General features: G+C 43.9%; 2 protein-coding genes across 4 annotated transcripts in view; one reads left to right on the top strand and one right to left on the bottom strand.

Annotated features, from left to right (window-relative positions):
* samd11 (sterile alpha motif domain containing 11) overlaps positions 1-11,858 on the top strand; it is a 54,111-nt gene extending 42,253 nt beyond the window's left edge. For 2 of the 3 annotated variants that reach the window (XM_011476983.2, XM_011476982.2), the window contains exons 8-13: positions 5,243-5,358; positions 6,387-6,465; positions 6,787-7,583; positions 9,095-9,228; positions 9,888-9,998; positions 10,234-11,858. In XM_011476983.2, the coding sequence (XP_011475285.1) occupies positions 5,243-5,358; positions 6,387-6,465; positions 6,787-7,583; positions 9,095-9,228; positions 9,888-9,998; positions 10,234-10,518 (1,522 nt within the window). In that variant the 3' untranslated portion in view covers positions 10,519-11,858. The remainder of the gene's footprint in view (positions 1-5,242; positions 5,359-6,386; positions 6,466-6,786; positions 7,584-9,094; positions 9,229-9,887; positions 9,999-10,233) is intronic. The other variant, XM_011476984.3, reaches the window with a different exon arrangement.
* Positions 11,859-12,676: 818 nt separating this feature from the next.
* noc2l (NOC2 like nucleolar associated transcriptional repressor) overlaps positions 12,677-23,891 on the bottom strand; it is a 19,661-nt gene continuing 8,446 nt past the window's right edge. Inside the window, exons 12-19 of the mRNA XM_020704576.2 lie at positions 23,593-23,704; positions 21,086-21,199; positions 20,483-20,584; positions 19,020-19,163; positions 16,305-16,418; positions 15,984-16,119; positions 14,186-14,284; positions 12,677-12,928 (exon numbers count right to left, since the gene is read on the bottom strand). Of these exons, the coding sequence (XP_020560235.1) occupies positions 12,795-12,928; positions 14,186-14,284; positions 15,984-16,119; positions 16,305-16,418; positions 19,020-19,163; positions 20,483-20,584; positions 21,086-21,199; positions 23,593-23,704 (955 nt within the window). The 3' untranslated portion in view covers positions 12,677-12,794. The remainder of the gene's footprint in view (positions 12,929-14,185; positions 14,285-15,983; positions 16,120-16,304; positions 16,419-19,019; positions 19,164-20,482; positions 20,585-21,085; positions 21,200-23,592; positions 23,705-23,891) is intronic.

Genomic DNA, 23,891 nt, shown 5'->3' with positions numbered 1-23,891 from the left:
CAGTGGATGAAAGTCCTTCAGCAAACACATCTCTGTGTGTTTCCTCTGACCAAACGGCATGACTGCCTTTTAAAAAAATATTCTGCAGTGATAAGTAGTCATTTCTGTTTTTCCAAGCTTGATATAGATTTTTTTATTTTGTTTTTCAGCAGTGCTTGTTTTTCAACTCAAGTTTTGCTGTGACATTAAAGACCCACTCTGATCATCTTTTCAGCTATATTAAGTGTTCCCAGTGGTCTTTTAATTATGATTATCCCAGTTTTATTAAAAGTCTAACGTGTCATTTTCTAGAACATAGTTTCTGCAGAGTGGCAGTTTTTTATTAGAAATTTGTCTCTGAATTGTAGGCGGGACCTTTGGCATGGAGCAAACATTGCATGGAGCAAAGTTGCTCTCTCTGTTTACATGCTCGACTGCTAGCTTACAGCCCCTCACACCCACTAACATAACCGGTACCCCAAATATGGCGTGCAGTATTGAAGTTATGCAGTTTTGAGCCAGATGCCAGCCCAGGCTAAGAAAACAAATACGTACATGGATCTAGTCGCCCACAAATGGATGCATCAGAAGGGAGCAGAGACCCAACCGACTTGTTTTACGTCAAAAACACGCTCTTTTTCAAATGGCATTTTTTTTCATGTGCTCCTAAAATACAATGATTTGAATAAAGAAATACTCATAAATTCAATTTTAAGCCTAATTTTCTTTATATACTGTACGTCTTCCATCATCATAAAAATAACACAAGAATCTGTTAAAAACACCAGAAACATGATTTTCATGGGAGAGGGCCTTTAAGTGACAGCATAAAGACCTTGAAATATTAGAGCAAGCTGAACTGTGGCATGTTCTTCCTACCATGACAAAGGTGGATAAAGGTGGAAAGATTTCATGTAATCCATGGACACCAGTGAGGTTCACAAATCATTGATGAAAAAAGGTTCAGCGCACTGTCTAGTGGGTCTAGATGACCCAACTCCCAATGTTAAAGTGCCTAGGATAGCACAAGGGTTAACCACACTTCACATGGATGATACAGGAAAGTTAAGCGCACACTGGCTTACTGTTTAAAACACAAGAATGCTTTGTCAGATTAGGGTAGTAACCATACTATCACCAATACTCAACTGGTATTTTTTTAATGTTTGTATAAAACGTAGCAAAAAAGTTATTTAAAATCAGATGTTATGGACGTATATATTTCATGTATTTATGACAGAAGCTGCTCTTTTGTATGAACAACTTGATTAGTCTATCCAGCTCGCCCTCCTAAACGGAAAAGCAGAATGCTTTTGGCTTAAGGAACGATTAAAACCTTCTTAGTTTTAAAGGAAAAACTTAATGACACAGCATCTATTCCTCTTTAAACAGCATTGTGGTTTCACCGTTATGCAGGAGTTCAGAAAACCACCCTGCTGCTGGAAGGTGACAAGGTGTGTGGTCTTTAAAGAAACATTCTCCCAAACACATCCATATAGGCGGGCTCCATTCTTTGAGAAAACCCTTTCCGTGGGCTGGAGGCTCCTTCTTGTGCACAGTGATGCGAAGTATCCATAAAATATACACATTTGGAACAAATTCAGAATAAAATTAGGGTAATTTGTAAGTAAAAGCAAAAAGAATGGTGAAAAAAATGAGAAGCAAAGGGAAGCAAGCTGGAGGTCCCTCTTCTTCCCTCTCTGGCTCTCAGCAGTTCACCTTTCCATCGACCTCTCATCATTGATTATCTGGGGCCCATTAGGGCCCATTGTTAAAAACAAATCATTAGGGCCGCTCAATGGGCTTAGAGCCTGGCGCTCCATTTGTCTGGCCTTAAATGGCACTAAACTCACCAAGTATCTGCAAGGCAAATAAGGAAGGGATGGAGACAAGAAAGGAGAAGGGGGAGGAAGTGGAAAACATGGAGGCTCAAACGGGTACGAGAGAAAAGAGAGGGAAAGAGATGGCGAGGTGAGGGAGGAAGAGAGAGAGAGATGAACCAAAATAAAGAGCGCGGATGGAGATAGATGGAGGGAGAGAGAGTAAGCGTGGAGGGAGCCTCATCCATTTTAATGAGCTTCCTGTGTAAATGTGTTCCTGCGGAGAGGCAGCCGAAGGCAGCCGCGCGGCGCTTCTAATCCCCCCACGCTTCAGTCATTAAGGGCAGCCCTGTCACACACACATGCACACGCACGCACACACAAACACTTCCTGTTGTGGGACGGGGCCGCTGTCGCCATCCTGACAGGTCGCCACACAGCAGTGAATTCCCCGGGAGCCTGTGGCCTCACTGCAAGCAGAAACAGGCAGAACCCGCTGGTTCTGGTTCTGTGAAATTAATACTTCACCTGGTGTTTGTGTGTCTATTTTTTTATTTGCTTTTGTGCATAATTTCTTGAATAAAGTCCTACTCTGATCATCTTTTGATCTATTGTAAAAGCATTCCCGGTGGTCTTTTAATTAGGCCATTTTTAGCCAAAATGTAAAAACCTGTGTTGTTTTGTAGGACATAGTTTCTACAGAGCGGCAGTAGTTAATCATAAATACACTTCTGAGGTCTGGGCATGACTGGTGGCGCAGAGTAAGCCTGCCTTGACTTTCCATCATCCCTTTGTATACACTTACAGCCCCTCACAACCCCCATCTAACATAACTGCTTCAGCAAAAATGGTGAGAAGTATTGCTATCCAGCAGTTTTGAGCCAGATCCCAGCTCGGGTGAGGAAAATGAGGTCCTATGCATTGATGGAATAACAGAACCGGACCGAGCAAGTGTGACGTCACCTATAGAAAGTTACTTGCTTATGGTTACCACGAAATGAAGTGAATTTAGTCCAGATTTTTTCATGATACAGTCGTTGTCATGTTGGCTCCAGAAATCGTCAGTAAGTAATTGGTCCGAATCTGCATCTCTATGGCAACCACTCTCTCCAGTCAGGAGTTAGCATGTTAGAAGACCACACCTCTTCCACTAACAGTGAGCTCGGAGAATCTGTCAGGCAAATGTCAACGTGAGACTGCATACTATTATTGAGGCTTCTGATTGGTCAGTTTATATCTGAATAACTTGGACTACAATACAAATGTGAAAAAATAAAGTTAGCAGAGAGGTAGCAGAGCAAGAATTGTTGTTTTGACAAATATAATACCCGAGTAATAGCTGTTTATTTCTCTATAGAAATCAATGGGATTTTGGCATTTTGGGACCACCGGTAACTTCCTATTTAGAAAGCCAGGGGGGAGAGAACACTCAGTCAAGTTTTCTTATAAAGTCAATGGATCTGTCACATGTACAAGCTTTTTGCAACTGCATTATTTCATCTGCTCCGGATTCACAACGATTCCAATATAAAAAGATACTTAGAAATGCCATTTTAAGCTTAATTTTTTCAAAATAAGTGCTTCATCATGAGAAAAATGCTACAAGAACATGTTAAAAACACCAAAAACCGGATTTTCATTTGAGTGGGTCTTTAAGCGGTTTGTAGTTTTCCATCAAAGTGTACTGCAGTCCAAATAACAGCAGAACAAAGTGAAAACATCCACACACACACACACAGAGACACAAACCTGTCCACACATACACATACGGAAAAACGACTGTCTGCCACTCCTCCCTGAAAATTACCTCCTGCAAAAAGAGGAGAGAAGGAGAGACGGGAAAAGAGGGGAGTGTCAGGCGCACGCTCTTTCTCTCCTCTCCCTCTCTTACGTGATTAGGCCTAATTATGGTGGCGCAGACGCCTGGCAGCCCCAGTCATGCAGCTTTAATTGACCGTTATTCATCTGCGGGCTAAAGCGAGGCGGCGCAAGGAGAGGGAAGAAAGGACTATCAAGAAAAAAGAAAAAAAAATAGCGTGGGGGGTTATTTTGGCATGCGGGAGCCATGGTGGGGGTGGATAGTATTTTTGCGGACGCCGTAACGTAGTCTGGTGGAGCTGCGCGTCGCAAAGCTAATTGGTAGCCCTGAGGGATTAGGCCAGGTGATTACACACTGGGCGGTGTAATTACATAAGCAGCAGCTCGCAGGGCCCCGGCTAGTGGCTCGGGGGTCACGCGCCGAAGCCCTCACCCCAAGATTAATTGGAGCTGCCAGCGGAGTGCGAGGCACCGCCGAAGAGAGCGGTTATACGATTAACATTAACATTTCAGCGGCGGAGGAAGTCAATGTGTGCGCGCACATACACACAATCACAGACAGCCCCTCTGTGACAGAGGGGTGAGACATACAGGCGCTGGCTTATTTGAACACGGTAGCAAAACAGTATTTAAAGCCGTGTTCTTTTCAGGGTTGGTTAGTATGGCAAGCCTGAAGGGTCGTAAATTTATGACACTTTTGGCTTGCCATAGGTTTGGACTTTTGTTATCCTCAAACTTGTGCCTTTTGTGAGGCTGCTATGGACAGCAGGCAGATATATTCTCCTCCCAACTAAATCTTGAAATCTGCAGGTGGCCAAGTTGTATTTACCTCCCCCTGATGAAAGCATACTTCCTGACCTTCAAAGCATTCTAAGGGTGTGCAGGAAGCAAAGAGAAATAAGAGAAGGAATTGTGGTTAAAAAAAAAAAAGCAGAGAGAGATTAAAAAATGGCCTTAAATGCTTAAAGGTAAAAACATTTGAGTAATACTCCTTTTCTGAGGTCACAGAAAAGTATGAAGGTGTGTGTAAAACAGGAAAAAAAAAAAGGGTTGGAGAAAGGTGAGAGGGACCCCCCCCCCTCAGGAGGACAAAAGATGAAGCCAATAATGGAAGGGCTTTTTGAGACAGAGGTTGCAGGATACTCCATCTTTTCAGAGCAGCCAAGAGTGAGAGGTGCACAAAATGAAGAGAGGAGGGATGCGTGTTAATTAGAAGGTCCTTCAGCCCATGGCGGCGGTCAAGATGCAGGGGCCGCCCCAGCTGTCTGAGCATGACACACAGGCATTGTGCTTTCAGCCCTCATTATGTGTGCGGGCCTGGAACTGTGTGTGTGAGGCAGCAGGGGGAGGAAAGGCTGCAATCCAGGGTACAGCAATGGCCGGCGGCACTTGCAGCAGTGTGACAATACTGATGAGGCGCTCAGGCGACATGGGGGCCTCTGGAGCGTCGCAGATAAAAATACACTGTATACATTAGTGTGGCAGCAAACAGACACAAACTGTTGAGATGTGCAGAAAACGGAAAGCTCGACGTAGAGGAGAAAACTGTTCCTTTTATGTCAGCTTTCATTTAATAAATAACATCCAAGTTGAAATGAAGGCCTTTCTCATATTTATGTCCTCAGAGAACTATCACATCCCCCAGCCCTCCTGTCACCACCAACTGCTCCACACATCGCCTTAGGACCTCACCTGCGGCCTCCGTTCCTGGCCATGCCTTCTGCGCTTTGCCAGGCCCCTGGTAAGTCTTTACAAATTCTGGAAGATTAATGAGAAATACTGCTTTGACGGCATAAGGAAAATAAATAGTCCCTGTGTAAAAGTTACATATTTAAAGTTCCACTCCAATCGTCTTTTGATCTATTCTAAAAGCACTTCCAGTGGTCTTTTAATTTTTATCCCGTTTTACCCAAAATAAAAAAAACATGTCTTTTTTTAGGACAAGACATGTCTAGAAATCCACCTTTAACCCTTGTGCTATCTTAGATGACCCCACCCTTACATTGACGTGTTATTTCTACCATGACAAAGGTGGATAAAGGTGGAAAGATTTCATGTAATCCATGGACACCAGTGAAGATCACAAATCATTGAAGAAAAAAGGTTCAACGCACTGTGTAGTGGGTCTAGATGACCCAACTCCCAACGTTAAAGTGCCTAGGATAGCACAAGGGTTACGTTGTGGGCGGGACTGTAAGTAAGCCCGCCCGCCCCCTTCCCATCATCTATCTCTTTACATGCTCTCCCGCTAGCTTGCAGCTCCTCACACCCCCTACCTAACATTAGTGGTGCAACAAAAATAGGGAGCAATATTGGAGCTATCCAGCCGTAAAGGTTTAAACCAGATGCCAGCTCAAGCGAGGAAAACAAAGATATACATGGATCTATTTATCTACAAGCAAATTAATCAGAATGGAGCAGAGAAGGCACCTTAGGGCCTGGAATGTAACTTTTACGCCACACTTACATGCTTTTTTTCAACAGCATTTTCTCAGCCTGTCTGATTTACAAGGATTTGAATAAAAAATACTCAGAAATGCCATTTTCAGATTAATCTTCTTTATACTTGTCCTCCATCATGAGAAAAATGGAACAAGAACTTTTTAGAAACATCACAAACCATTTTTTCATTGCAGTAGGTGTCTAACTGAAAATTAAAAAAAAGTAGCATGAGCCAATATTTCTTTGGGAAATTGTTGATTTAAATGGACATAATTACTATTTGAATACATTTTTGTTAATTGGTGTTTTTTTCTTTTTTAATAACAGGTTATGGTTTCCTCCAACCGGCACAAGCGGAGATCTTTGCTCGGCAACAGGAGCTTTTGAGGAAACAGAATCTGGCAAGGTGCGCAGTGCTTTGAAATAAAGGTCCTACTCACAGCACACCATTCAATCCATGCCAGGCGATGTTTGACCCCAAAGTACAGTTCGTTTGGTTTCTGTGATTGTTTATATTACATTCTTGAAATGGAGTATTTTGAGTGCGGCTTGGGAAGCTGGGTAAAGATTGTGCTATGTGTAAATAAAGTTGCATGAACACAGGCTAACACATTTGACCAAAGCTCTCCCATAAAACAATACGTTTTCATTTCTGTGACAAATTGAAGTGTCCTTTGTAAATATTTAACCAGTTTAAGTGAAGTCCTTTTGTGTTTTAATGCCTCAGACTTGAGATGTCTGCTGAGCTGCTGAGACAGAAGGAGTTGGAGAGTCTCCACCAGAGGCAGCAGCAGCAGCGTCTGCTGGGCTCCGACCATTTAGGAGCCCTACCTCCTGGACTTCCTCCCGACAACCCAGCCTTACGGAGTCTCCACGACATCCCAGAAGGACATCCTCTTCGCGAGGAGTTGGTCCGCCGTTCAAATGCGATGCTGGTGCTTCGGCACGGAGCTGCCACGCCCCTTTTGACCCTCAGCCAGCAGCAGCAGCAACAACAACAATTGGCGTCCTCCACACCCAAAGAAACTCAGAGCGATAGAGATATGCAGAGCTCCTCTGCAGGGCACGACAGTGAATCCAGAAAGGCGGCCCGCAGAGACTCACAGACGAACCTCTGCGCTGGAGATCACAGAGGGCGGGAGAGCAGAGAAAGAGATAAAGAAACAGAGGATATGAACGATTCTGACAGCGAAACAGACATGTGCGAGGAGAGGCGAGAGGCCCATGGTGCCAATCCCTGCTTGCCCAGCAAACCAAGAGACAGGGAGAGAAACAGAGGCAAAGAGACTGCCAACAAGATAGCATGCAGCAGTGCCAAGGAGACTGGAGAGAGCTCAGACAGGCTGAGCGCTTCTTGCAGCTCAGCAGGTAGAGAATCTCCCAGCCGCCACATTTTTGCCTCCGGACTGGGCAAGGCAGATCTAAAGTACCACCTGCCTCCAGGGTTCATGCCACCGCTTCATGCTCTGCATGCCCAGACTCTGCCCTTTGGATTCCCGTATGCCAGTCCCTACTTTCACACAGGTGAGACACTCACAACGCACACACAGGCGCAGTGCTCAGAGCTGACATGTGAAATCCATTAGTGTCACTCGGCGTGTGCCTGTCTCTTCAGTACGGACACCTCATCTTATCAGGGGCCCTGTTTCTGACCCCTGTGTGACCCACATGCATTTCCCAAGGAGCACAAACATAGGAGAAAAATGTGTGTTGTAGTTTATGCACAGACGTTGCACACACCAGTTTAAGGGTGGACAACACAATCGCAAAAAGAGGATTATCTCATTATAAAAGCAGAAGAAAAATATCCATCAGAGGTGGCGTAACCCTTGTGCTATCCTAGGCACTTTACCATTGGGAGTTGGGTCATCTAGACCCACTAGACAGTGCGCTGAATCTTTTTCTTCAATGATTTGTGATCTTCACTGGTGTCCATGGATGACTTGTAATCTTTCCACCTTTATCCACCTTTGTCATGGTAGGGAGAACACGTCAATGTAAGGGTGGGGTCATCTAAGATAGCACAAGGGTTAAAGTTCCACTCTTATCATATTTTGATCTACTTTAAAAGCATTCCCAATGGTCTTTTAACCATGATTATGCAGTTTTTAGTCAACATCCAAAAGCCTGTGTCGTTTGCTAGGACATAGCTGCATCACAGCGGCAGTAGTTCATTAGAAATTCACCTCCGAGTTGTGGGTGGGACCTTAGATGTGACCCCTCCCGTCACCCATAACTGAGAGCTGTGTAGCCCTTGTGCTATCCTACTTTTTTTTTTTTTCTTTTTTTTTTTTTTTTAACTTGTCCTGTCCAACAGCTAGGCAGACAGATGAGAGCTGAGGGCCTCTTGGGTTGGACATATTTTACTTTAACAAGAGGGGTTATTAATCTTCAGACAAACCAAAGGTATGTCTGAATAAACCCCTTTTGTAATTGAGGCCAAACTTTATTAATTTCAAACATGTCTGAAAATCTTTGGTGTTGGACCGGACGGAAAAGGAAAGAGGGGAAGAAGAAAGAGGGACGTTAGAGAGAGGGGGGGTAGGGGGTGATAATAGGAGGGGAAGGGGGATAAGACCATGTGCTATCCTAGGCACTTTAACATTGGGAGTTGGGTCATCTAGACCCCACTAGACAGTGTGCTAAACCTTTTTTCTTCAATGATTTGTGATCTTCACTGGTGTCCATGGATTACATGAAATCCTCTCCACCTTTATCCCCCTTTGCCATGGTAGGGAGAACATGTCAATGTAAGGGTGGGGTCATAGGATAGCGCAAGGGTTAAACACTCCCACGAGCCCCTCACACCTCCAACCTAACATTACCGGTGCAACAAAAATGGTGACCAGTATTGGAGCTATCTGGCCGTGCAGTGTTTTTGCATCAAATATTAAGATGCTCCTTCTGTGACATAAAGACCTTGTTTTTACATGATCACTATTTATAGATTGTCCATGAAGCTGCAAAAAATCTAAAAATGTGCTGTAGTTTTGCATCCAGTCCACTCGTCATTTAAGCCTCTGCTGCTTTTTCAGGCTCTTTGGGGGGTCTTTTCATGGATGGTGAAGACTCAGCCACAGCCAACCCCGCAGAGGATATCAGCAAGTGGAGTGTGGAGGATGTGTGTGGGTTCATAAGCAGCCTGGCTGGATGTGCTGAATATGCACAGGTATGTGTAGACGGAGATCTGGGAGAGAGAAGGTGATGGAGGCCAGGGGCAGGCTGACTACAAACCACAGAAGATGAGTGACAGATATCATTCAGATGACATTCAGTTTAGGAAGCTGTTTCTTTGTTTCTTTTTGGTATGGAAAGCTCTTTTGCAGTTTTAAGAAAGATCTTTGGGTTTTGAGTGAATGAGAGTGAAGCGGAGTACATGCAGTTCATGTGAAAGCATCTTTATTCATTTGTTTACTGTTCCGAAACACCAGGCTGCAGAAAAACGTGCATTCTGGTCACAAATATTAAAGTTAAAAAGCGTATTTATAAATAGGAATGTTCCACTATTCTTTTGAAAGGATGGAGGTTTTGAAAAATCATCATGGAGATTATGTGAAGTCAATGTTTATATGCAATTCAAAACCTGAAAAAGAAAAAAAATATATAGATAAATCTATTATCTTAATTTATTATGAGGATCTGGAGAGAGATTTTTTAAAACATTTTTCTTGAGGTGACCCATTACCTCCATTATTCAAGACATGGAACTACAACAACGGCCTGACCGTATTGACACGTGTATGAATGTTCAAAGTTGGTAAGGAGGCCCCTGTTTAGAGTTTGTGTGTGTAGGTGAGAGTGTGGCTGAAGCGGCTGTGTCTCCGCCAGGTGTTTCGGGATCAGGCCATTGATGGAGAGACACTGCCGCTGCTCACTGAGGAGCACCTGCTCAACACAATGGGACTAAAGCTGGGCCCTGCACTCAAGATCCGCTCACAGGTACACACACCACAGACCTGAGTGTGTGTGTGTTTTTGTGGGATGGAGAGGAGCTGTGAATGTCTGAGTGAACTTCTGGCAGTAGGTGTAGCAAGGGACTAGACTAGCATAGCTGATTGCCCCCAAAGTAGCCTGCCCCACAGACTGCAGCCTCGTCTCTTCTTCTCTCTCTGAAGTACAGATGCACATGTCTGATGCACAGAGCATCCTTTAAATCCTCTGTTCTTCCCGTCAGGTGGCCCGTCGCGTTGGGAGGCTTTTCTACATGGCAGGATTCCCGTTTGCATTCCCGCTTCCTCCTCCTGCTACGCTGCGGCCCCCAGACAGAGATCGGGAGCCCGTGACCGCATCATCCGACACCCCCGTGCCCCTCCCTCTGTCCCTGCCACACCGACCCACATCCTCTAGCAGCAGCTCATCCCCGTACAGTGGCCCCACGCCAGGGTGCTCCTCCCCCAAGGAAGAAAATGGCACTGGTTCAGCAGTGGTGGGAAGACTCGAAGCCAAAACTCCCTCGTAGGGAAGGTCTGGGAGAGGAGGACCTCTGACTAACCCGGGAATGGAGGAGTAATGTAATTCAGACTGACTTCCCAGGTCCCGTGTGCCCCTCCTTCCTTTGCTCAAAACCTTCAACCTATAAACTCATGGGAAAATCTTAAGACTGCAATGAGGGATTATAGGACAGTCTCTGCAGTGGTTGGAGCTGAACAGAATCCAAAGAAACTAGACTGGAAGGGAGAAACTTGAAGTGACAAAGGAACAGAGATGGAGGGAGCAGGAGGAAAATGAGACAGCTGGTCACAGACAGCCTGCCAAAAGAAACGAGCAGAGCCCAGCCACAAATGGACATTCTTGTAAGTCAGACAGACGCCTTGCGGAAACCCTTCCTTCCTTCCTTCCTGGGCAGGAGGAAGTTCTCCATAGTTGATCTGCGACTGCAGCTCACTGCAGAGCCCGGGAATGAAAAAAGCCTCACATCTCACCCCTTTCTTTTCCACTCCCTCCTCCTCTTTGGTGTTTCTGAAGGCCAAACACCAGCGTGGCACTATCTTTATGGAGGCCGGAGTTAAAACTACATGCTGAGCAGCACTAGATCTGACCAGCTCCCTCTTATATCGCTGCAACTATGCATTCCACTGTCCTGATACCAAAGATGACCGGATGGGTGGAATTGGAACCATGTTTTACAATGTTTTTGCATTACGGATCTGTTCTCAGAGGAAGCCTGCTCCAACAGGGGCCAATCTGGGCCCTTTGGACTCTTTTTGACATGAGACATGTACGGTAGCTCTTTCATTTTCTGCTACAGAAAAAGTTTAAAAGTATTAGAAAAAGTACTTACAGGTTATGCGGCTTGCCATTGTACATTTGTATTGACTACTGTGGGAGGTAGGAAAAACATGCAAAATTGTACAGATTTGCGCTTAAGATGAAAATATTCTGATGGTTACATATGTGGTACTTTCACCTTTTGTTAAATGTTGTTGCACGAATAAGGGTTTTCTCACTGAAAATGTGACTTGCTGAACTTTGGTGGTACTTTTGTTCATATTTTTTTAAAGTGTAATTAAAAAAAAGACCTAGTCTCAAACGCTACTCCAGCATATAAATATGACAAAATATTTATAGGACTTTTAATGTAGTAAAGCAGATAATGTATTGAATTTAGCCCTTAAGACGGATTCCAAAGATACTTTTTTTCCTCTTGGTTGCAGGGATAAGAAGAGGCACAAAGCTCTTAATGCAAATGTTTTGAATTTAAGCAATTACAAAAAGGTCCCTAGATTCCTCTTCAAATGTTTTGTCTTTATCCTATTTTTCTATTCACCACACAGGTGAAATAAATCCTAAAGAAACTCAGCCTCTCTATGCTTTTTGTGCTTTCATCCGAGCCGTTTTTTTTCTTCTCAGGTGTTTGTGGTGAAACTGTGCAGAGGGAGGGTGAAGGGATGTGGTCTCCTTGTGTGCGTCTTAGGAAGAGGAGGCGACCCATGGGGCACAGTTCAGGTCAACACAGCTGGTGGAGTGTAAGGTTCAGCTGCAGGGCAGGGCCTTCCTGCCCGTGGGGGCGAACCTGACCCTCCTTATGTACACACTCCGAATCAGAAGGAGCCCTCGCTCGCGTTGCCCTCTTCCTTCAAAGCGCTACGCTCTGCAAGCTCTGCTGGGACTTCCCTTTGCTTTAGGCGAGCTTCTGCAGCTGAAAACTCTGAAAAGCTTCAACAGAAATGTGACACGGCAAAAGCCTTTCTTTGATTTGTGGCATTTAAAAGTAGAAACCAGTATTTGGATTTATGTTGTGCATGCATGTACAGCTTTCTCACGCATGCTCAAAAAGGTGGAGAATAGTTAAGAATTTAAAAGACTAGTCCGTACAGGGGTGGGGTTTTGGCATAGAAAAAGACAAGGCTATGTTGCTGCCCTGCCACCTAGGCAGACTGCTGGCAAAACATCAGACACCACCCTGCCAGCCTGGCAGAGCGCTGCCACCTCAGGGCTCAACACCCGCCTCTGAACTCCTCGCTCGGCCTGCATCACAATGGTCCATCCTCACAAAGCCTCAGGGTGCCTATAGGTGCGCACATGTACTCAGAACACCCATTTCCTGTTTCAGCTTCCCTCGCACTATTACGATTAACCACTACCTCAAAAAATATATATACAAATGTGACACAATCTGAATTCTAAATGGTCTTGTTTTGGTCAGTGTAAACAAAACAATCTTGTTTGCAATGTACACAGAGCAATACAAAAATGAAAGTTTAAGAACAGGGTTACACACAAACTCCATGACCCTCATTCATCATCAGAGAGCTGCAGGTCTTCAACAACATCCTCCTGTCCTTCTGCCAGCTTTATGAGATCAGCAGAAGACATTGGTTTAGGAGCCTTGGATTTATTTTTACCACCTCCCTCTTCGTCATCATCACCTGGAGAACAGACAGGAACAGCTTCAGTTGGTATTCAATGAAACAAACAACCTCAGACATTGTTGTTAATAGACTCTTGTGTAAACCGTTTCTGTTTTTGGAGAAATTCTGAAAAGTCCAACATCAGGCTCATTTCCCTCACTAAATGACCAAGCCTTGAAACTATCTGTGAAACGTCTGTCTGGTTAGGAACGCTTCAACCAATACTGAGCAGATGTCTTGGACTTAATGAGCTGAATCAGCTGACCAACCAGATCACCTTTAAAAGCTGGAAGGCAAAATTTCAGATGGAGGGTGACGCGGGATACAGGAGCAGGGAAAATACATTTTCTCTGAACATTTAAAGGCCCACTCCAATAAAAATCATGTTTTTGGTCTTTTCAACTTGCTCCTGAGAAATGTTTCTGATGATGGACACAAAGAAATTTGAGCTTAAAGTTGTATTTCTTTCAAATTGTTGTGAATCTGGAGCAGACAAAAAATGTAATTTAAAAGGAAGCGTGTTTGTTATGTAAAACATACGCTGGGCAGGCCACAAACTCCCTGCACCACTCCATTAGGATGCATCCACTTGTACATGGATGTAGTCACCTACATCTTCGTTTTTCCCCATCTGAGCAGGGATCTGGTTCAAAACTATAAAGGTGGACAGCTCCAATCTCATTGTTGTTGCCCCGGTAATGCTATGTTGGGGGTGAGAGGGGCTGTAATATAGTGGGAGAGTGTGTACATGGACCTCTCAGCAAAGTGTCTGTGTGTGTGTGTGTGTGTGTGGGGGGGGGGGGGGGGTCGGTCTTACTCTATGCAAACAGTCCCGCCCACAACTTAACGGTGAATTTCTCATCAACTAATCCTGCTCTGCAGAAACTATGTTCTAGAAAAATACAGTTTAAAAAAAGAAATTGGCCTAAAAACAGCATAATTATAATTAAAAGACATCTGGGAAGGTTTTGAAAATAGATCAAGAGATGATCGAAATAAAAAGATAGTCATCTTAAAGATCTCTTTTATCCTCATTTGTAATTTTTAATAAGAGTTTTCCTGATAAAACTTTGTAATTTAGTTTTTCATTTCCAAAGTTGACATGTTTACTCAGGACAATTTCAATATTTGCTACGTAGAAGACTGGAAGCACAAAAAAAGAAAGAAAAAATCACTAATAATAATAAAGTTGCTGTTACTCATTAAATATCAATGTTGAAGATAAAATGGATACAGTATTCGCTTTAGTAAAATGCATAGTGATGTTATACAGACCTGAGTCTTCTTCCTCCATCCCCTCTTCATCACTGAAGTCAGACAGATCTTCAAGGTCATCATCATCTTCATCATCAGATGCAGGGCTCCTCTTCTTACCTGAGGGGAAAGGATAAGAAAACATCACGCTGCAGCGACTTTGTGTGGTGTTACTTCCTTCAGATGTTCCTAAGTTTGTAGTGGCACATCACTGATGTCTGAGGACTCTGGAGACGCAGATATGTGGGCCAGGTATCAGAGGCAGCTGGAAGTGTCTATTTCCCTCTGAGATGGAACTGAGAGTCGATTACAGGCGCCGCTGCTGCTGCACAAACACCCATGACAGTTTACTACCAGCAATTTCAGACATCTTCTGCTCACGGCCTAAATATAGTAAATGGAGATAGCAGGCAGGTTCAGAGCCCAGATGATGGCAAAGTCAGTGTATGCTTGCTGGGTTGTGTCAGCGTGCTTTAAAGAGAAGTTGTGGAGTTTTTCTGAACTTGTGTTGTGATACCTGCAGAGAAGAGTGTGTGCGTGTGTGTCTGTGCGTGTCTTCTAGCCAAAGGGACGACTGGGGTTTGCCGGCTTTGAAGTTGAAATGTGATGAGAGGCTGACGGCACGATGGAAAGAGGCAAAGCACAGGACTTCCTTTTAGTGCTACACGGTTAACACAAACACACAGTTTATAGTTGATGCAGATAAACATCTATTAAGAAATCAGGTGCTGCATCTAAAACAGTAAACATGCCCTTGATTTCTCCCACTCTTTGTAGCTCACATGTTGTGAGCAGTTTTCATCGGCGCCTCGGAGGTTTCACCTAAATGACCTAGATGACTTATCGCAGTCACCCACCGACACCTCAGACACACATACTTATCAATCTAAATTACGGGCCCACTCCTCTCAGATTGCCCCCCCTTTTGTGTCTGGAAAAGGTGAGACCGCAAACAGTTTTCTGCGGGCTGCCCAGAAGCTTTTTCTCTTCCAGATTGGATCACGTCGCGGTGACTTAGTTATGGGAGAGATGTCCAAGTGCGCCTTCACACACGTGTGCAAGAACATGCGGGGGCAGCTAGCTGAAGCTGCCAGAAAAAAAAAAAAAACAGCAGTGGAGGAGTGGGAGCGGCCACCTCTGGCTGTTCCAGTGGGCTGGTTTGAATTAGAAACACCCGCTGGGATCCGAGCCTGCACTTCCTGTCAGCCAGGGAGCGTGGGGCTCAGTGTGTGTGAGCAATGGAAGTGGAGGAAAGACAAATAAAAGAGGAGGAGGGCGGAGGAGCCGCTTGCCGGCAGCTGTCCATCCGTTTGTGGGGACTCTAGTTACAATGAAGTCCAGATGCATTAAAAAAAAGGAAGAAAATCTCCACGCAGTCTCCTACTTTCCTGCGACTTTGCAAAGAGCTTGACTGTTCTTCAGCACGTCTATGTGACACTGTGAAAGACAGTGAAGCTCTCTATGATCTGTGGAATTTCCCAAGTGGGCAAATTTGCAGCAGAGGAAGGAAACAAGCACTTGTTTTAGACTTCTGCAAACTAAACTGTAAGGATATCCTCCTACAATTAGTTTCTGTTTTCATATTTATTTCAACAGAAGCTCGATGTGTTTTAAACATGTGGTAACTGATCCGCCCCAAATGCTAACAGCTTTTGAGCATTTCTAAACAGCAAAGAAATCATACTTGGCCTCTAATTGCCTTTAAATTTCACTCCCTCAAATGCTGTGACAAAATACAGCCCCCTAGAGGCCAGGACGGGCAGTGCAAGAGGGCTCCCCTTACTATGGTAAAGAAAAGCTGCCTGCAGAGTGAACTCACCCTTGATTTTCAGTCCTCCGTTCTCTTCATCTGAGCTGCTGTCAGACTGGAACAGATCCTTAAACTCCTTCTTGTCCTCTATTTTCCTGTCCTGAATCTTTCTGCGTTTGATCTCAGGAAGGTCCAAATCCTCCATCTTTTACAGGAAAAAGGAAAATAGGAACGAAAGCACAAAGACGAATCCTTCTGTGACAATGTTTTCATAGCAAACTGCTTTGTCGTTTTCCTCCTTTGTTCAATGTGAAACGTCAAATAAAGTTGCCTTTAAAAAGTTATGATAGCTGAAATAATCGGTTTTTTTTTGGTTGCTCGGATAATTACCCTCTCTTTGCCAGAGATCTCCAGCTGGATCTCCTTCTCCCGCAGCTTCTTCCACTGGCTGTGGTACCTGCTGAGGGGAGTCCCCTCCTCCTTGATCCGTTTCTCCCAAACCGCCTAAAACAACACAGTAAGAGTTTAAATACACAGAGATGGACGAGAAGAATAAAATGATCATTCAGAAGGATTTTTCCCCGGAGTCCTTTAAATTCTTGAGCAGGTTCTTTTACACTCCTAAATCATTACAGCAGATATAGGGTTTAAAAGCACGGGCACGACAGAGACACAAGTCTGAAGACAGATTAAAGAAGGCTGAAAGAAGACCCCCAAGGTCTGTGTGGATATTATTGATCTGGCCCAACTGCACCTGTTAGCTTAACGCTTCTATCGCAATTTTCTGTGCTACTATTGGCTGAAACTGAGAGGAACACGGGTGTGCTGCAGAATACAGGAAACGCACAAACCAACGGGTTCCTACTAGGAGATGAAACAAGGTTTTACTTTTTTTAAAGACCTCCAATTAAAATAGTGTTTTAGGTGTTTTTAACATGTGGCATTTTTCTAATAATGGAGAACATGTATAAAGAGAATTAAGCAGAAAATTGCATTTCTGAGTATTTCTTTACAAAAATCGTTGTGAATCCAAAGCAGACGAAAAAATGTTGTTGGAAAAAACTTGTAGCTGTGACGTAGAAGCAACAATCGCCAGGCGACAAGCTTCCTTTTCTCCATTCTGATGCATCTGCTTGCAGACGACTAGATCCATGTACGTCTTTGTTTTCGTTTTCCTTGAGCTGGTGTCTGGATCAAAAGTGTACAGCAATATTGCTCGCCATTTTTATTACATCAGTAATGTTAGATTGGTGGATTGGAGGGGTTGTATGCTGGCGGGAAAGTGTAAACAGGTGGATGATGGGAAGTTGCGACAGACTTGCTCTGCGCCAACAGTCCCACCTACAACTCGGAGGGGACTTTTCTGGTGAACTATTGACGTTCTGCAGAAACTATGTCCTAGAAAAACAACACAGGTTTTTTTGATTTGGGCTAAAAGCAGCATAATCCTCATGAAAAGACTGGGAACAGTTTTCCAATAGATCAAAAGATGATTGGAGAGGGACTTTAAAAAAGTTGGGAAAATAACTTTCACAAAAGGCAGACGCAGTCTCAGAAGGACAATATTACAGCAGCCCTAAAATCTTTGTAACTTGATGAACAGAAACTGACCCCGAAAAACAATATATTGTGGCTGAAGCTCAAAAGTCAATCTGTTAAGATTAAATAATAATAAAAAAATAAGAATTCGATTGAACTAGGTAGCTAAATCCCCCCATAACCTGGACTCTGAAAAGAGGTGTAGACAAATACAAATTGTGTTTTTCTGCTGCATCACTGAGGTATTTTGACAGAAGTGTGTCCAACATTTAATCTGTGTTCAGAAACTGACAGTTTTATGTAAAAGATTTTAAATCTGTTTCTACCTCAAACATGGTAACGTTAAAGTTTGTATAAGAGAAACATTTGCGATTTATTAGTGAGTGCAGTGACAGTACGGTAAGAAAAAAAAGACAGAAAACTCTGCAAAAAATTAAAGGATACCAGGAAAGACAGAAGCCTGACCAGAGGGCGTCTCAAACAGAAGCAGGGTAACATTAAAATTGGCTAACTCCAAGTTTGGGTGACGTGCCTGCATGGGACTGATGGCTACAGAGGGGGGCATGGCCTTTTCACTGCGGGAGCAGCGGGAATCGCCCCTCATTCTTGCCTGTGGTGAAACTTCTTCTGCCTCAATGCAGAGGAGTCGATGCCATGGCAACAACCTCCCATGAGCCAAGTGCCAAGGCAACAGGTGCAGACCTGGTGTGGAATCCCTCTTGTGTGTCCTTGACTATGCACAGAACAGCTACATTTCCATAGAAAACCTCTTCTTTAATTGAATTAATACATGTTTATACATGTTGCCCTATAAGACCAAACTTGTAGTTCCTAAAGGAAAGTCTTTGACTGCAAAAACGTGTCCTGAACTGCTGGAAGGAAGGAGGGATTCTGGTTTTATCAACCTTACATTTATAAGATGACAACATTATGGGGGGGGGGGGGGTCATGAAATGACAGCATATGCTTAATTTAAAATAACAGTTAATTACTTTTTCAGCCTTCTTGTTCTTTTAGAAAAACCACCTGCGGACTGACCCCAGCTTCTCCTCCATGGTGTCTTTACAACGACTGTTACTGCACGTCTACCTAAGAATATGCTGTGTGATGATACCGTGGAAGGATGGTTCCACCCTGATCTGAGTCTTGGAGACAGTGTGAACAGAAGCCCCTTAGTGGTTACTCACAAAACTGGTCTGGCTCCAGGTATTTTTTTTCTAAAACAATCTGACAGCTAAAAGTTTCCCCTTGTTCCAAAATTGGCAAGATGTGAGAAAGAGGATGCAATGGGACTTTGTTTGTGTTTAATGTTGATACTCTTTAGGTTTTTATTGTGAAAGGTGCTTCAGACTACCCATTTACTTACACTCTGTGAAAGCAGGAGCAAGCAACATTTTCAAATGTTTGCAGCACCTTCAACAAAGTCTGCACATTTTTTCACATCGTAGTGAAAACATTTTTAACATTTTAAAGAGACCAATGATTTTTTCCCCTCAAAAATCTATTATTAGGAATCAGAACTTCTAAGGGGCAGTTGCCGTCTTTGAAACCACCTCCCAAACTTACCACAGCAGCTGTATCAGCCACTCCAAAGGTGGCCTTCTGCCTCTGTGCTGTGATGTAGTTGCTGTTCTCCTGAACCTTGTCCAACAGCTGGCGCATGGGCTTCGAGTAATTGGCCACTTTGCATTCTTTCAGAAAAGCCTTTAGCTGCAGGAATATGGAAAAATTCAAAGCGTGAGGAAAAAAACGAGCCAATATAATACAAAAAAAAGCCTAACGGTCTGCTTCCGGTGCTTCTTTAAAAAACAGGATGCTTCCTTTTCAGTCCTGTCTGATGCAGGTTAAACTCATAGTAAAGAACTATAGATGATCTAAGACAACCATGAAACAGCTGATTTAAAGACCCACTTTGATGAAAATGTTGTTTTTTTGCCCAAACATGTTATTGTCACATTTTTCTCAAGACATGTATAAAGAAAATTAAATCTTAAATTGCATTTCTAAGTATTTTTTAGTTACCATAAATCATTGTGAATCAGGAGCAGACAAAAAAATGCGGTCGCAAAAAGCTTTAAACTTTGATGTCAACGCTGCAAGCAACAAGCTCCCCGCTTCCACCCATCCCAATGCATCCACTTGAAGACGACTAGATCCATGTATGTCTTTATTTTCCCCATTTGAGCTGGAATCTGGCTTAAAACTGCACGGCCGGGTAGCTGCAGGATTGCTCGCCATTTTGTTGCACCTGCAATGTCAGGTTGGGGATGTGAGGGACTGGAACCTAGTGGGAGAGCACTCAAACAGAGAGCTCGGGTTGTTTCACAATGGTCCAGGCCACAACTCATAGGTGAATTTCTAATGAATCGCTTCCGCTCTGCAGAAATTATGTCCTAAAAAAACAACTCAGGTTTTGTAAAATTTTAGCTAAAAACAGCAAAAATCATAAATTGATGACCACTTGTAACGCTTTTCAAACAGATCAGAAGATGATCGGAGTGGGTCTTTAAGGCTATAAAAGAAACATACAACAATAAAACACACACAAAATGTATATTATAGGTGGAAACAAATACAGAACAGACAGTTCAAGCTGGGTCAAAGTTTTAAAAAAAACTGTGGGGGTTATAAAGCTCAGCAGATCCAGACATAAGGAGCAGGAGTGAGAGGAGAAAGCAGCTTAGTGAGGCGAGACAGACGAGACCTTTTTCTAGCTTAAAAAAACACAATCATTTGAAACTAAACTTGAATTTCAGTGAGTTTTGAAGCCCTCAATGAGCAGAAAAAAATGGGTGGATGGTTTGGTGGAAACAAGAAATGCAGAAGAAGCAAACAGAGAAACTCCAGTCAGTGACGATTTCCCAACTAGGAGGCAGAAAGAGTGACTTCAAAACAAAGCACTTCACTGGGATCTGTTGGAATAGTTATGAGGAAATGCAGTTTCAAAGTCCAATAAAGTGCTTTACTCTTGCTAACTACCTTTAGAGAAATTAAAGAATTGTGAGGTAAATGTTTATAGACGACAATACCTGAATAACGGTGGGCAGAGCCAGTTCAGGGAAGCTGATGGAGCTGGCCTGAGAGTGGAAGTACTCCAGCATCAGGTCATACAGCTGGTCCATCAACCCGTCCTAAGACGAAAGGCAAAAGTCACTTCGCACGAAATAAAAAGTATCATTATTTTCCATTTAAACTAAATATATATTTTTTTAAATCTCTTTATTGTGGAATTTAAAGAACTTTTTTTTTTTTTTTTTTTTACATAAATGGCATTAAAACCAAGCAGCAATATTTGTTATTTCTGTTCTGCCTGACTTTTCCAGCCCGTGTGGATCAGGTTTGGCGAGCGCGGCGGCTGCCCAGGTGACAGCAGCGCTAACAGTTCTAGGCAGCGGAGCGGGAGGATAATCCCACAGAGCCGCGCTGCAATCTTCTTGGCTGCAGCACCGAGCGTGCCAACTCAGGGACAGTTTTAGCGCCCCTCCAAGGACGCGTCAGTTCTGCCCTCAATCCCCTTATTACCACACACAAGCTAAGTGAACTGCTCATCTGATCAGCAGCTCCTTGTCAGAGAAAAACAAACACAAGTATACAGAATTGGCTCCCTTTCAGCTGCTCACACGAAAACTTACCTTGTAGGCTTTCTCCATCAGGTTGACCTTGTTTAGCTTCAGGATGACTGCAAAGTTTATGGGTTTCTTACTCATTCGACCCGGCTTTTTGTTGAAGTCAACTTGCTGAAAAATCTGTAACAGAAGCATAAAAGAAAGTGATCTTTTACTCTTAAGTCCTAAATATTTCCTTTATACGTGCATGGAGATGCTACATGAAGCTATGTAAAACCAATCAAGACCTATAGAAGGTGAAATCCATTGAATTGAATCTCTAACCATGGCGCTCTTGCCTCACAGCAAGAAGGCCCCTGTTTAAGTCCCGGCAGGGGAACCTGCAGTGGGACCTGAACCAGAACATCAATGGGGGACCTTTCTGTGTGGAGTTAGCATGTTCTCCACGTGCATACGTGGGTTCTCTCCAGGGTCTCCGGCTTCCTACCACCGTCCAAAAACATGCTTCATAGGTTAACATGTAGTTGTAGAGTTAGATAAGTTAACTCTTCTATAAGAGTTCTGGTAAATCGCCTGTCCGTCCTGGGGGAGGATCCCTCCTTCATGTGGGCACCCCTGAGGTTTCTTCGTTTTTTCCGGAATCCGGTTTTTAGGAGTTTTTCCTTACCGCTTAGTCAGTTTGTTAGTTCATTTTAGTATTTTCCTATTGAACTCTCTGTATTCATGATCCTTTTGAGTTCATGGTTTACTTCGAAGCCCATCGAGACGACTGTTGTTGTGATTTTGGGCTATACAAATAAAATTGAATTGAAATTGAATTGAATTAACAGGCAACTCTAAACCGTCCCTAGGGTTGAATGTGAGAGTGAATGGGTGTGTAATTGTGACCCTGCAACAGACTGGCGACCTGCTCAGGGTGTCCCCTGCCTTCGCTTATAAGTGGCCAGGATAGGCTCCAGCAGCCTCGTGACCCAGAAAGGGAACAAACAGAAGAAGATGAATGAATGAATGAATCTTCAAGTGGATGCATCGGAATGGAGCAAAGCAGGGAGCTTCCGGCTAGCCGTAGTAACTTCTACGTTACAGGTACAAGATTATTCCAACTGCATGTTTTAGTCTGCTTCTCAATCTCAACGATTTTTACAAAGAAATACTCAGAAATGCAATTTTGAACACAATTTTCTTTAAAATTGTCCTCCATTCTGAGAAAAATGCTAAAAGAACATGTTAAAAACACCAAAAACACCATTTTATCAGAGTGAATCGTTAAAGTAATAGGTGATGGATATTTTAAACATGGAATAAACTTCCCATCCTCTCTGAAGACCTCAGTTGCTGACAGAGTTTTGATCTTTGTCAGCTGATGCACTTTTTATAGTGTGGGGCCTTTTTTTTTTTTTTGACAAGCTTCAGTTTTCACATCTACCCACAATGTGCTAGTAAGATTCTGCTCTGAATATTTGGAAGAAGCCATTCTGACTCCACGCATGCATATGTGTGTGTGGGGTTGTCAAAGTTCTGTGTGTGCAGCAGTGCAACGCTCCTGGCCAGTGCTGTCTGTACAAACATAGGATGTGGTGGCGGTCTGCGGGGGAGCCAGGGGAAGTGGGAAGGCATGGGCCAACCCTGGTGAGCTCGCGCACACACACATACACACACACACACAAAGAAGCAGCTACTGAAGCAGGAAGCTCCAAATCATACACCCCCCTCGGAGATACGAGAATACACAGACACAGAGGAGGAAGGGGGCTGCTTCTGCTGCTCTAATTAAAACAGTAGCACCGTACCTCAGCCTGTCTTTAACAAGGGAGTAGTGGAAGACAGGAGTAGTGGAAAACAGGGGGGGGGGGACAAAGAAAGCACAGGAAGTATTGTGTGTCACAAATAAACAAAGCCTGCTGCTGGGGGTACCGAAGGGGAGGAGCATAGGCGCCCGCAGAGGATGTGGTCTGAACAGCGCGTTTGGACTAGCATGCAAGCCACAACCGAGCCTTTGCCGCTTTGGTCAAACTGCTACTGCACGCACACGCGTACGGTCATGCACCAGGCGCTGACCACTCCCAGAAGGCCGAGCCTGCTGCGCTTTCCAGCCCAGTGTCGCCTGGCAAACCGCAACAAAACCCCCACAGCATGTGCAAACGGTCGCTCGAATTCGCACGTACAAACACGTGATTAACACCTGACCCGAAAAGAGCGCTGTCAGTTGGTGACCCGTGATTTGTCTGATAACAAAAGGTGGCTCCCTTGCTGTTCTGCTTTTCAATGCGTTTCCACCCAGGCTCCTTCTGTTGTGGCCGTTGAGACCAAAATGCCCTTTATACACCGCTGATGTTTTTCCACAGCTAACCACCGACAGAACATTTCATCACATCTACCTTTTCGTTCTTTCCATTTGTTACACAGACAACTAAAAGTTTGCTGTGTGTTTAAGATGTTTGAGGCCCCCACTGAGGGTTTTTGAGGTGCACCACTTCAGTTTAGGCTGTTGGAAACTTTACTAAATGCTCTGGAAGCAGCACTGATCCTGCCAGAACTGCAGGAGGGCGACTGGAGACGACGGGAGGTCTTACCTCCAGGAGGAAAGGCAGAACTGGCACAAAAGTGTTGGTGCTGCTTGACAGCAGAGTGAGGGCTCTGCAGCAGTGCATCCTCAGAGGGTAGTATTTTGCAGTCGGCACCAGCCTTAAAATAAAACAAGAAGCAGTTTAGTGTCTCCACCTGCTGCTGGGAAAATGTACTGCAACATGATGGTTTCACATCAAATAAAATTACAAACTAAAAATGTAAGAATGATGCTTGCTTTTAAATTTAAATACCTAAACATCAAACGTGCATTCAACAAACTAAAAACAGCTTGACCTGAAAAGAC

Source organism: Oryzias latipes, chromosome 7, assembly GCF_002234675.1.
Source record: "Oryzias latipes chromosome 7, ASM223467v1".
In the NCBI taxonomy this organism is placed as follows: Eukaryota; Metazoa; Chordata; class Actinopteri; order Beloniformes; family Adrianichthyidae; genus Oryzias; species Oryzias latipes.
The sequence above is the reverse complement of the archived record's forward strand: the minus strand, read 5'-3'. Positions and strand labels throughout refer to the sequence as shown.